This window comes from Amborella trichopoda, chromosome 8 (assembly GCF_054954075.1).
Source record: "Amborella trichopoda isolate Santa Cruz 75 chromosome 8, AtrichopodaSantaCruz75HAP2 v2.0, whole genome shotgun sequence".
Classification (NCBI taxonomy): domain Eukaryota; kingdom Viridiplantae; phylum Streptophyta; class Magnoliopsida; order Amborellales; family Amborellaceae; genus Amborella; species Amborella trichopoda.
Genome location: NC_142343.1, coordinates 11,911,613 through 11,925,315, shown reverse-complemented (window position 1 = coordinate 11,925,315; position 13,703 = coordinate 11,911,613). Strand labels below are relative to the sequence as shown.

At 35.7% G+C, this 13,703-nt stretch overlaps 1 protein-coding gene and 1 long non-coding RNA gene across 8 annotated transcripts in view; both read right to left on the bottom strand.

Moving 5' to 3' along the window:
• The window catches only part of LOC18435993 (C3HC zinc finger-like protein), a 44,643-nt gene extending 34,477 nt beyond the window's left edge, over positions 1-10,166 (bottom strand). For 6 of the 7 annotated variants that reach the window (XR_016060547.1, XR_016060548.1, XM_006846025.4 and 3 more), the window contains exons 1-2: positions 9,407-10,166; positions 9,010-9,229 (exon numbers count right to left, since the gene is read on the bottom strand). Coding sequence is in view for 4 of the 7 variants with exons in the window: in XM_006846025.4 (XP_006846088.2) it covers positions 9,010-9,229; positions 9,407-9,525 (339 nt within the window). In the remaining 3 variants the exon portion in view is untranslated. The remainder of the gene's footprint in view (positions 1-9,009; positions 9,230-9,406) is intronic. The other variant, XM_088873556.1, reaches the window with a different exon arrangement.
• LOC148780791 (uncharacterized) lies at positions 8,606-8,975 on the bottom strand. The gene is made up of 2 exons (XR_016060549.1): positions 8,900-8,975; positions 8,606-8,742 (listed from the first exon to the last, which is right to left on the bottom strand). It is a non-coding gene; the product is annotated as an uncharacterized LOC148780791 (long non-coding RNA).
• Positions 10,167-13,703: the final 3,537 nt, after the last annotated feature.

Here is a 13,703-nt window from a genome sequence, read left to right as displayed (position 1 = left end):
AACTTCGTGGTCTCTTGTGTGTGGTTGTAGGCCTGTGAGAGCAAGGGCCAAAGCCTCTACATACTTCTGCACGGCATTTACACATGACAGCCGCATGGGAAGTAATCATTTTAACCGGATATGTGTACATGTGCATTGAGAGAGCCCCTTACACTATAGTGACATGTGTTAAACTTGCTCTTAAAGGAAGGAACTGTAATCCATATTCCAAGATCATAGTCCCACTGTTTTATTATCCATCTTTTGACAAGTCAATCATGAGCCCCTGCAAAGAGACTGTGGGTCATGGGACTTTGTTGGGTTGGATAAGAGAACATTTGTGGATCATGGTTTCTAGGTTGAATGGAGTGCCTTTAGTGCCACTTATTTTGACCCATTGGTACCAGTCCACTCCTAGTATATTTTATTTTGGTATTATAAATGTTTCTTTTGATTTTTAATTTTTTTTTGCATTTTAAAGTATTGCTTCTACTGCAAATTTTTATAAAAGGGTATTTTTGAAAACTTCAAAACTTTAAAAACATGTGGGACCATGGATCCAACCCCACATGTGGCACTCCGTGCACCCTAGGGACAACACCCTTTTTTTGTATAGTAGAAACATTAGCTTTTTTGAGGTTATATAATGGTGTTATTGTTCATTTACTTTTTCTTCGATAGGATTTCATTTACTTTTTCTTCGATAGGATGTAAAGTACAATTTGGTGTATCTTTTTCTTTTTTAATGTAAATGAGGAAGAAAGAATCCCTCCTAGGCCTAATTGTACCGCATGCATTTTAAAGAAACGAGTTGTGAAATAAAAAATTCTCTCGAGTGAGATCGTCTTCTTGGTTCATTAACCTAAGGGCCTAACTATCCTTAGTCTTGTTCTTAAAGGGAGTGAGTCCCGACGAGGTACTGCTCGAGGTAGCTACTGAGGTAGATTGCATTACACCCAGTGGGCCTATAAGTCTGAGTAAGTCTCCCAGGCATCCTGATAAGATTCTTTCTCATCTCTTCCTCATAGAAAAAGACCATGTAGGAGGGGTCTGACAAGGTGGTTTTGTCCTCTCATCTCCTTCCCGTCTCTTTTGTCTCTTTATTAAGAAAATAAAAGAGCTTTATCTCTCTTTGTTATTTCATCCAAGAAGTCTCAAAATGGCTTTACCTTTCTCATCTATTTCTCTATCTCTCCCTCTTGATTGAAAAAAAAATAGAGAGAGAAAATCAATCAAGTGTGCTTCTGCTTGTGCCAGACTCTCTCTCTATGTCTCTTTGAGGGTTTAGTCTTTATTTTCATTATTATTATCCAAAAAATACCAAAAACAAAGTTAAGTTTGGTGTCTCTTTGTTTATTACCAAAAACCTAAAAAACAGATTCAGTCTTTGGTGTGCTCATCATAGTTTTCTTTAATTCAAATATAAAAAATCCAACAAGCAAATTCCCACCTCTTCTGTTATAGTCCGCTTTTTTTTTTTCTTTTTTTTTTTTTTTAGAATGTTATTTCTAAAGAGAGTTTGAAAGTGAACGACATGTTAAGCCAAAAACTTGTACACTTAGTAATTGTCTAATTCATGTATGCGATTCAAACACTTTCAATTCACTCTATAAACCTATCATAGAAGCTTCAATTCACATTTTTGGCTCATTCCTCAATTGTTTCCTACATGCTTTGAAAATGCTTCTTAAGAATTCCACCCATGTTTTTTCAATGGATTTTTGTAATGCTTTGTAAATGTTTCCTCATTTCTTGTTTCCCCCACTTTCTTGAACTGCATTTCAAGCTACTATGTTTCATTTCACTTCCCGTACTTATTTTTCTTAGATGTCTCAAACATTGAAAATTTATATTCCAATTTCTTTTGGAAAAGAAATTAAAATATTCAAACAATAAAATTTTAACTAAAACAGATTAATCTATTATCACAATGCAACTCTAATTTGTTAAGCCTAAGTCTTTCTTTTAGGTAAACTAAACCAAATGTCAGCTTACAAATGTGTGGGATAACTACTGTGTAGGATAGTGAGCTACACAAGAATGCACAAGGGAGACTCAATTATGAAATTTGACCGCATGGCAATGTAACCAACATACCTATAGGATGAGTGTCGCGAATATGAGGATGTTGAGATGGATGAGTGCAAGACAAGAAGCAGTAGAATTCGATATGAATACATTCGGGCAAACTTAGGGTGTGGCTCCAATAGACGATACGATGAGAGAAAGTAGGCCTAGGTGGGTTAGCCATGTGCAGTGCAGATCGAATACAGCACCAGTTCGGAGCTGTGAGTTGGTTCAAGTGCAAGGCTCAAAAAAGGCAAGGGGTAGGCCCAAAAGACATGATTGGAAATAGTGAGAAAATATCTGAGGACTTATGGCCTCACTGAGGGTATGTCCCTTGATAGAGTAGAATGGCGGACCAGGATTCGCATACCAACCCCAAATAATTGGGAAAAAGCTCCAATGATGATGATGATGATCATATGCCAATGTAACCAATGTGTGGAGAAAAGATAGCCCTTGTTTGGGACCATGAGCTATACAAGTCCCCCTTTGTGAGAGAAAAAGAGAGAGAGAGAGAGAGAGAGAGAGAGATGAGTTCTTGTCCCATTTCAATTTCTTTTCGATCCTATTTCTATCCAGAGTTCTAAAGGATCTCTCTTAGAATTTGGAACTTCTTTCATTCTCGTTATATTCCAACCAAAGTGTTTCAAGCCCCTTATTGTTTGAAACCCTCTCGAGCTAGAGGGTTCTTGGCACTTCTACTCCATTACAGGCCATCTACCTTTATCTCAATCCCATTTAAGACAACCATACTGGATTACTTTTCAAATAAGCATCTAGTTGTCCACCACATTGTCTCTCTCATCAACAATCATGTTCCATCTTAAGGAATGACAAAAACCAACATCATGGGCTCCCACATTTTGGAAATATGAAAACCCATTCACTTCCCCTTCCTCCATTTCCTATTCTAAGGAAAAACAGGAATCCACACCCCCACCTTTCACCCCACCCCCCCCCCCCCCCCCCCCCCCACCCCATCACCCCCCCCAGCCCCCCACCCACCCCGGCGCTTCAAGAGGCATCCACTCCATGGCCTCTCCACCTTCTCCCATTTCTTGAATGAACAAAATGTAAACGTTCTGCACTTCGGAAGATTGCAATTCATCATGGCTTCCTACCTTTCCCAAATGTATGTTTCGCCTAGTCATCATAATTCCACCAAAATCTGCCTCCTAGCAAGATCATGACTTTATCGCCCATATGTAAACTTATATATATCCCATGTATTCTAGTGGTGGAGCACAAGATTAGACCAAGGACCCCTACATCCACCTGTTCAAAATGGAATGCCATTATGTGCAAACAATAAGTTCAGATTTTTAAACCAAAAAACCTAGCAAACTACGTTAGTCACGAGCCTAGATAAGGGGAAGGGCCTCGAAAGAAGACCCTTGGTTGTGCCTTAAATGAGTAATTGGGTATAGAGAAAGAGAGAGCAATGTTAAAAAATACAGATTCAGCCACCTAGGCAGCCAAGGGTGTTGGCCACCTAGACCAAATACCTAGGCGGCCCTTTGTTTTGAGGGAGGAAGGGGGTGGGGGAGGTCACCACTTTTAGAGAGAGAAAGATGCATGTGCACATGTTTATTTTCATGAGATAGATACATGTCTATGCACGTGTGACCAAGCATGTGGCCACCAAGTACCTAGCCTTTTTTGTTGCCACCAACCACCTATCCTCCTTTCTTGCTTTTTTTACTTGATATACATGTGCCCCTCTTTTTTTATAAAAAGATAGATACATGTGTGTTTCTCTGAAAAGTTAGAGAGAGAGAGAGAGAGATGTGGCTTTGCTTTTTTCTTTTTTTAATTTTTTTAAGGGGCCCGGGCACCCAGACCCACCTTGAGCCCACCTAGGAAAGCACCTTGGGCGCCTAGGCACCCCGCCTAGGCCCTTATGAGAGAGGAAAAGGGCTTTGGCCACCTAGGCAGCCAGGCAGCCAAATTTTTTAACATTGAGAGAGAGAGACTAGGGTTAAGGTATACTCAGAGAAAACTTAGTGACACGTAGAATACACTAAATGTGTCGTGAGAGGCCTCTAGTGTAGGGTACTAAGACTGTTTTCCAGTTAATGAATGGTATTCTTCCTAATTTCCCCTCAATTGTCATTCTCCCTGATCTTCTCTACCCGTTGATGCTATACTACTGCCCATACTCCATACCTTTTGAAGGCCAAAAGATGCAGATTGGTGATGAAGTCTTGCACACCTCTGTTTATTGCACAATTATCATTGATGTTATGATATGTGTCAGCTTACGACTATTTTTCTGTTGATTCATGTATAGAATGCTATAACGTTAACCTACACTTATTATTTCTTGATTTCCAAATGACTTATCAAATATCTTTTTTTTTTCCAAGACTATTTCAGAGAGATTTCCTTAAATTTTGATGTTATTATGCTTCCAATTGTGTCTCCATACTCCTGCTTATTTAGTTATTTAATATTGATGTAATGGCTCTTCAAAGGCTCATTTCTGACCATGCTTCATTAACTATCAATATCAAAGGATTGATCACAAACTAAAAGGTTATTAAATACTGGCTTCACATTCTTCCTAAATGCGACTTTTTAACCCAATATATCCCTCTAAAAAGGGTCATTTACTGGTCCCCAATTGGAATCCCTAGTTAAATAGTTCCCTACTAGAATCCCTAGTTAAATTACTTGTAGTTCAGTGTTAAGAATATCCAATATCGTAAAACGCTTTAATAAAGTAAGGTGCCACCCATCCCCTAGGTGCAGGTACATGCATAAGAACGACATAGAAGTCATGTATTTGGTTTGGAGGAACCTACTGTTTTTCTTCTCACTTTTCTAAGGCTCAACAAAGGCCATCATTTAACTTTCTAAACTCAGGGACTTCCCTTGGATTCACCTCGTTCAGCATTATTTTGGCCACTAATTTGAGGCCATTGCTAAAGTTGAACCTGAGGATGCAAAGAGACAGGTTACATCAAATAAAAGCGGGCTCCCTCTCCACCCCAGGTGGTGGATGCCACTTAAAAGACCTCAAATCAATTTGACACTGGTGATTGTTGGGCAACTCAACACCAACCAATCTATTGATGGCTTTCAAGATAGAGAAGATTACACAAAAATTCAATTTTTAGCCGAAGCTTTTAAAAAAAAATATACATGTTGGGCTCCAAAAATGTCAGAATTAGATAATATTGTGAGTTGTTTTTATGTAGTCTACTGTGGTAATAAGGGTTGCAAAAGCTGGGGTTAGCATTCAATGATCAGGTTTAATCTAGGGTTAGTGTACAGATCATAGTCTCTGGATATCCCAACTTAAGTGGAATCCGGCTCGGAAATCTCGCTCCAGGGCTCTAGAAAGGAATATTCAAGAGATCTCAATTTCCAAGTTAGGTTAAAGACCAAGATACCAACCAAACTGATAATTTCCTTTATTTATAGCAGAGAGCAATGCAAATATAATTTTAATATAGTTGAATTGCTTAGTAACTATAAATAAGATATCCTTGCTTTAAAGAGTATATATACTCACCTAAGTATATGTGCTCCCAAAAAAGTTGGGATTCAGATCCCCAAAAGGTAAAGGATCGAGATCCCTAACATTTTGGGATCTCGAAACCTATATGAATGGCTCCTTCCAACCATAGGTACTTTTGGCCTTTCACGATCCCCATTCCAGCTCCTGATCCTAACAATGGTACATATGGAGATAGACCTGAGTTTGGTTTGGCTAAGGTCATATAGGGTTTAGGTGTTGAAAGACAAAAGATATGGTAGGTGTGATTAGATGAAGGAGGATTTATGGGCTTAATTAAGTATATGGGATGCATAAAGAAAGAAGATTGGAAGGTGCGCTGTTAATGTTTTGGTGTAGATTGTGTGATAGGTCTCGTGGGGTTTGGAGATGACAGTCAGTGGCATGTGCCATGTGGACATGATAGGTGCATGGAAGCTAAAAGAAAATATGTGATGGTAATGGCATGAGATGAAGTGGGAGAAATAATGGATGGACGGAGGCAGGGGGTAGGAAAGACAGTGGAAGAAAGGGCTAATCATGTCAGAATCAGCAGTAGCAAGGATTAAGGTAACTTGTAGATTTGAGAGTACATGATACGAGACATGGAATTGGCACCACGAAAAGGTTCAATTCCACGAAAAGGTTTTGGAATCAGCAACACGATGACGGAAACAATACCATCAGAAAAGCAATTTCTATTGCTCAAAGATTTGCCTTGGCCTCATATTGGTGAAATAATTCTCTTTTAATCATTATTGGACTACAAGTAAACTTAATATTGCCTCTAAATACAAAAGGGGAAAGTTTATATAGAGCTGGGCCTCTAAACAATCAAATTAGAGCCTGCCTCAAAAATTTCACTACAAGAGGTTGTTTTGATGCCCAAATATCCTCAAATGGATCATCTTGACATCAAGATGTATGGACATGAGAAAAAAAAATGGATTTCAAGTTTTGAAAATAGTGTATTTTGTAACGCATTTTTTGACCGTCAATTTTCAAGATTTTCAAGTTTTCATAGATCTGTCAATATACATTATTTTTGAAGCTTTAAACTTTATAAAAATATTAAAATATACTTTAAGGCTATCACAAATATTTTCAGTATTGAAACCGCATTTCTCAACACTATTTGAAGGTAGGTTCTAAATTGATTGTTTAGAGCCTAGGCTCTATAGAAACCACACCCATTGCAAAAAGGAGTTCCAACTAACATATGGAAAACTAAGTTAGGAACTTGCAATTGAAAAAAGTAATCTAACTCCAACTAACATAAGGAAACCCAAGTAAACACAAAAAATAGATCACCAATCTAATGGGACACAGTGAGGCACAATCATGTATATAGTCTACATGGCACACCACTAGAGGTACCCACCTGGCCCCTCTTCTTGTTCTATTGGGAACCACATCCCTTCTTGGATGGCTTCAAGTGGAACTTACAGGACCCAGTTAGAAGATCATTAGACTGAGAAATTAGTATGCTACAGATCCCACCCTTTATTTTTGTATGCATGTGAATTTTCTCTTTTTTATCTTATTTCACACAAACAAACCACTATATATCAAGAGTCTTTTGTACTTGCCGATCCCTGGGTGATAAATGCATTTACAAAGGCAAAAATATGAAACACATGAGTTATAATAATTCGGATAAATCTTTAATCAATGATTCCCAAAATATTATCAAGGGGTAATTCTCCATCCCATGATTAATTGGACCCGATTTCTATGTTGCCAAGCCCGCATATGTAGAAATGCGGGCCTCTTAGATGGATTTTTAGACTTAATTTTTAAGGACATGTAATCTCGAACATGGAGATCATGAATATGAAAAAATAAATAAATTTTAAAAACTAGAAATAATAATTCTAGTAAGAAAACATTTGGACCGTTACTTTCAATTGTTTTTAGATGGAACACCTACTTGCATCCATCTCAAAGATGGATGCTTTACACTTTCTGGACCGCATATGTAGAAATGCGGTCCAGCCTGCATGAAACAATTTTCCTTATTAATTATTTATAATCAATAGTAAAACATTCATTATTATTACCATTACAGAACTTCATACAACCAAATAACAAGAACACATTTCAGAATGTGATCAAATGAAGCAAATCATTTCAAAATGTCATCAAATATAGCCAACAAAGTGGTATGGACAAACAATTCTGGAAACCACAGGCTAAAAATAGTTCACATGTCTATTGTACTTTCTCCTTTTGAAATATTTAAATAACAAAAGGTGTATGATAACTAAATAGAAGCATGACTGGAAGAGGTTATATACACATTTAACTAGCCTACTAATTCTAATTTCTACGAAATATTCACCACATTTATTACAGTTACCATGCCACATCAACCTTATCTCTTCTCTTAACTTCCTTCACTAACTTCTCCCGCTCTTCTCGATTGTAACTTCTCCCTCTCTTCTCTTAACTTCCTTCACTAACTTCTCCCTCTCTTCTCGGTTGTAACTTCTCCCTCGCTTCTCGCAATGAGCTGTATATATTCTGGTTTACTCCATTAATGAAAAATAGCAGGTCACACAAAGAACTATCGCTTTTTAGATGGTATCAGAGCTACTCTACACATAGCTTCAAATCCAGTCTTCCACGAATGCACCAAGCACATTGAACTAGATTGCCATGTTGTTCGAGAAAAATTGTAGGCAGGAATCATTTCAACAAAGTATCTCCAAATAGATAATCAGCCATTTTCACCAAGGCCCTAGGCAAAGAAAATTTTGATTATCTACAACACAAGTTGGGTGTTTTTGACCCTCACACACCAACTTGAGGTGGAGTATTACAGTTACTATGCCACATCAACCTTATCTCTTCTCTTAACTTCCTTCACTAACTTCTCCCTCTCTTCTCGGTTGTAACTTCTCCCTCTCTTCTCTTAACTTCCTTCACTAACTTCTCCCTCTCTTATCTTAACTTTCTTCACTAACTTCTCCCTCTCTTCTCAGTTGTAACTTCTCCCTCTCTTCTCACAATGAGCTGTATATATTCTGGTTTACTCCATCAATGAAAAATAGCAGGTCACACAAAGAACTATCGCTTTTTACAACATTAATGAACTATCGCTTTTTACAACATTAATACTGACACTGTTAGACTTTGCAATATGTAGAGCATTCAAGGACTTCATTCTAACAACATAAGCAGGCCAACTTGATTTCCTACCAATTAAGAAAAAGAAACAATTCAGAACCACTTCAAATCCTTGGAGATCCTATTGAGACTAACTCGAGATCAATAGCAGTTATTGACATGAACCACTCAAACTAATTTCGAGGTTCAACTATACATTTTACTTATATGATTTATATCACCTACCGTTTTCATGTCACTGTCATTGCCTTTGAAATACCAACTGTGAGATACAGATGTATAGAACCCCATGTAGAAATTACAGAACGAAAGGAAACAATGATTGGAGCAAGGACCTTAGGTTTGGCAAACCATGTCACGGCCTTGAAAGTTGATAGTCTCCGAAGAAAATCCCCTCTGTCCCATGGCCTGCATAAAGGAGGAGATGAAGCTCCATTGAGGGCATCTTTTGAAGACCTCGAATGCAGTTGCAGACCCACTGGATTCGCCTCAAGCGGGGTTTCAGGCATCGATGAAGCAGACTTCGCCATAGAAGTAGGTGTCGTGCCAAAAGAACTGCAAAATCTCAGAGTTTGAAGAAAAATCAACCCTAGAATTAGCGAAAATCCAAAAATGACAGCTACAAATGATATTCACAACAACAAAATGATCTTTACAGGGGCCCCGATAATGGTTATGCATGAACTTCAAATTACATGCTTGAAAAGGGGATGCAGACATCAAATTCCATACCATTTAGAAGTTGACAATTTGTTCATGACATTCTCAAACCTCTTCTCCACATCTTCCGCTATTTTTCCTAGCTTGGGTTGTGCTCCACATGTTTTATAAGAGAAAAGGTCTTCCGCCATGGCTCTCAGCTTGAGCTCCTTACGAGAGAGGGATATTTATAGGGATTCTCACCGTGTTTAAAAGAGTGAAAAGGTTTATACAGAGCCGAGGCTATGAACAGTCAAATTAGAGCGCACCTAAAAAATTGGAGCAATCCAATTAGAGCCCACCTAAAACATTTAAGAGGTCGATTTGAAGCTCAAATATATTCAAATGGATCATCTCGACATCAATAGGAATAGACACGAAAAAAACATAGATTTTGAGTTTCTGAAAATAATACATCTAGTTACGTAGTTTTAGACCTTCAACTTTCTATATATTTAAAACTATCACAAAAATTTTTAATATTAAAAATTTAAAACCATATTTCTCAATAGTATTTGAAAGTGGGTCTAATTTGACTCTTTAGAACCTCGGCTCACACAAACCACACTTAAATGAGAGACGCGTTGCGAGCTTTTAGACAGGAGGAAGTCCGGTTCGCGAGTAGATTTAAACGACACCCGGGTTTCAGAGGGAGAAAATGAAGCGAGTTTAATAGAAAATCACCGCCACTAGAGAGAGAGTAGGGGGAAAGGGGCAAGGGGGGACGGGCGACTGCAACCCGAGCTCAACAAGATGAAACATAAATTTTTTAATTCACGAATGAGTTGACAATAATGGTTGACGCGCGGTAGGCCTGGCCCAAAAATGAGGTCTAGATTTTCAACATCAAGCTTGGGCAAGGGTAGTATCATCCATAGCTAAAGAGTGTCCATTTAAAATATGGTTTTTCAAAATCTATGATTTTTTGAAATCGGTTAAGAACTCCTAAGCTTTTCAAAATTTTCAAAAAAATTCACATTTCTAATAGAATCAATATAAATTCCCATTGTTATTTTTCAAATAACTTTTCAAAAGGTCTTCTTGAATTTACTTAATATCTTTGAATTTTAGTTTAGAGATTTTCATAAAACTTTGTCTTAAAAAAAGTGTAAAAACACAGTATTATATTCTCAAAAAAAATATGTCAGCTATATGTAGAATTCAAGGTGACTAACCCACTAAAAAATCTTCTTTTTCTTTAACCTAGAGCATCAATACAAGGAGCAAGAGAGGTCCGTGACAACTAAAAATTTAAGCAGCTAAGAACTCAAGGTGAGATTCGAAAATTTAGATTTGCTTAAGCATGTTATTGATTTCTTTTTACATACAAAAACTTAACGAATTTCACCTTTTGAAACTTTTTTATTATTTCATTGGTGTAAAATAGAGCATTCTGGATAGACCACTAATTTACATTGTTGGGTATTTGTGTTCGAGTTAACCGCAATCCTATACTGAGGGTTGTTTTTTCCTTCTAACGATAATCCTATACATTGGATTATAGTTCTTGTTATTTTTTTGATGTAGTTCTTATGTTTAGTATTGTTGCTTCATTGTTTGCTCACAATAGGTCGACCATATGTTTTGTATAGTGACAATAGAGTAATCATTGTTGTTTAGGTATGGAGATAAATTTATTGTTCAATAGCTTTGATGTGACCGTATAACAACTACAAATCATTATCTTCTCTGGTGTGATCTTTACATATTCGATTTTTCACTCCGTCTTTCTTAGTCATATTAAAAACATTCACAGTGCTTTAGTGCTAAATCTACGCTATTCAATTAGAATAAACACTATAGAATATTGTAACTTATGTAAACAGGACCTTTTTTTTATTGATGCGATAGAGATCCTTAGTTGAATGAATTGATAATCTTGAGACCCATGAAACCTCGACATGCATTTCCAAAGGTTTGACCACTTACTAACACTTGGTGGACATAGACACTTGTATCAACTTCTATGCAATGTCTAATGGTGTATCTCGATTCTGGGCACATTTCCTTTTTGGAATTTTGTGCTTTGTTGTTTAGAAACGTCATTCTTCAATGATTTTATTTTAAAAATATAAAATAAAAATAAAAATATTTTTAGGATAATAAAAATAGTCTAGAATAAAAATATTGTCAAGTCTAGATTATAGGGGACTTAAGAGCTTTCCAACGTTCACTTAAATCAGATAGACTGTTCGAAAGTTATGGCCCATATTTGTTCAGGAAAATGCCAAATAAATCCTTGGTGTCCGAGAGTCGATACTCGTCAGGCAAGCCTACACGACATGTGATATGTCGGGCAGCTCGTGCCACAACATGTAAGGCAAGCTCAATGGATCCAAATTTGTTTGAACGATTCCATAAGCCCCCACAAGAATATCTAGAAGTGGTTTTTAATTGATCATATATGGTTTGATCGGTCAAAGTTGGCTAAATTTTCTTAAGATAATTAGAAATATTATTTAAATAATTAAAATCTAATTTTTAAAAATTTAGGAGAGTCCCATACCTCAGTCCACATAAACCCCCTCACATTCCCTAGAAAAATAACCCTACAAACCCTAGAAATTTTAGAAATTTCTTGAGATAGCTAGAAAATTCTCAAAATTCTTAAAAATTCTTAAAAATCCTAGATCCCCAAAAATATCTAGAAACTTAGCGAAAACCTTAAGAAATGGGAAAATATCATTGGAAAATTAATTAAAAAAACCTTAGGACTAGAGAAACCCTAATTCTTCCTACCCAAAATCCTGGAGATCTTTAAGAATTATAGGCCTAGATCTAGGCCAAAGAACCCTAATTCCTTCAATTTACCAAGCTATAGAATTTGACAAATCAATCTCTAAAGCAAAAGCATCAAAGTAAGGAGAAGGTGAGCACAAGAGCAACTTGATCTGAGCTCAAAACTCTAGGTTTCGTGTCTCAGCTAAATAATTTGTCATTTTCTATATTTATTGGATTTATTTACTATTTTTTCTAAATTATTTTTTATTTTCTTGATTAGTTTATATTCTTAGCTTTTAAGGATTTATTTGGTGTGAGATTTCAACTAGCATTGACAATAGACTAGAATGGGGTCAAATCTACTTAGATATACATCAGTATTGAATCAATATTTCGACCGGCCTACTTCTCTATAGATCTACACATATATTTAATCGTTTGGCATGAATTTGATGAGGTCTCAATAAAGATCTCATCAGATTTGCACTTAAATGATATGTATTATAAAATGACCTATTTTAGGACTTAAAATATCTTTTTTATCATTTCCATACATATCAAGGCGAGATGATCAATTGTAGAGTATTTCAATAGTCGACATAACCTTTTTTAGTCGATTTTGAAGTGCATCTTACTTCTATAGTGAATATGAGAATTAAACAAAATATGAGAAAATATAAATATAAGAAAATTATGAGAAAATAAACAAAATATAAATACAAGAAATGAGAATTATAAACATATTTTAAAATAAATTAAAAAAGTGGAAAATATATTATTTTTCAATTCAGTTATATATTTGATAAATTGATATCTATTCAAGTTTTTACTTATAGACATCTTCTAAATAGTATTAACTAAATCTATAATAGCACTGATTACTCTCTTTTTTTTCCAACATCAAACCATTCAAAAATCATGACCTAACCTGCCCTCATTCCTTCCAAACTACAATGTCCCTTTATCTACTCATTTCAAAATGTAAAAAACTATATTTTACAATCAGCTTATGGTTGCTATGTCTTTATCTTAACTTCTTTCCTTATTTCTATAATAAGTCACTCTCTTTCCTTCTCTCTCTCTTTCTCTCTCTCTCATGCACACACACTCTTTCTGAACTCTAAAATATTTTATATAAACTCTCTAATTAAAACATTCATCTTGTTGGTTATCTAAATCAATTGACTATTAAAGCAACATAAAAGATCTACATCTATACTATAAATAAATTAGAATATGATTTAAAATGTAAAAATACTAAAGAATATAAGTATAACAAACTAAACACTTATAAAAATAATAGTAATGAACTTAAATTTAATAAAAAGAAAATATTGATTTATCATTTGAATCAAGCATTAGTAACTTATCTTTCACCTAGCTTCTTAATTGGAGGCATTTATAATTAGTCAATATCAATCTATACTACTTTTTCAAGTGTACTTTGTGCTCCTATTGAATTATTTACAAGAAAATCATAACTCTCTATTACTTCTTTATATTTCTTATTCATTATCACTTTCTCTCTTAATCCAATCCCATGAAAATCTATATAATTTGAACCTTTAGCCAACTTTATAAATTGATAACTTCCACTTTTGTCACTATA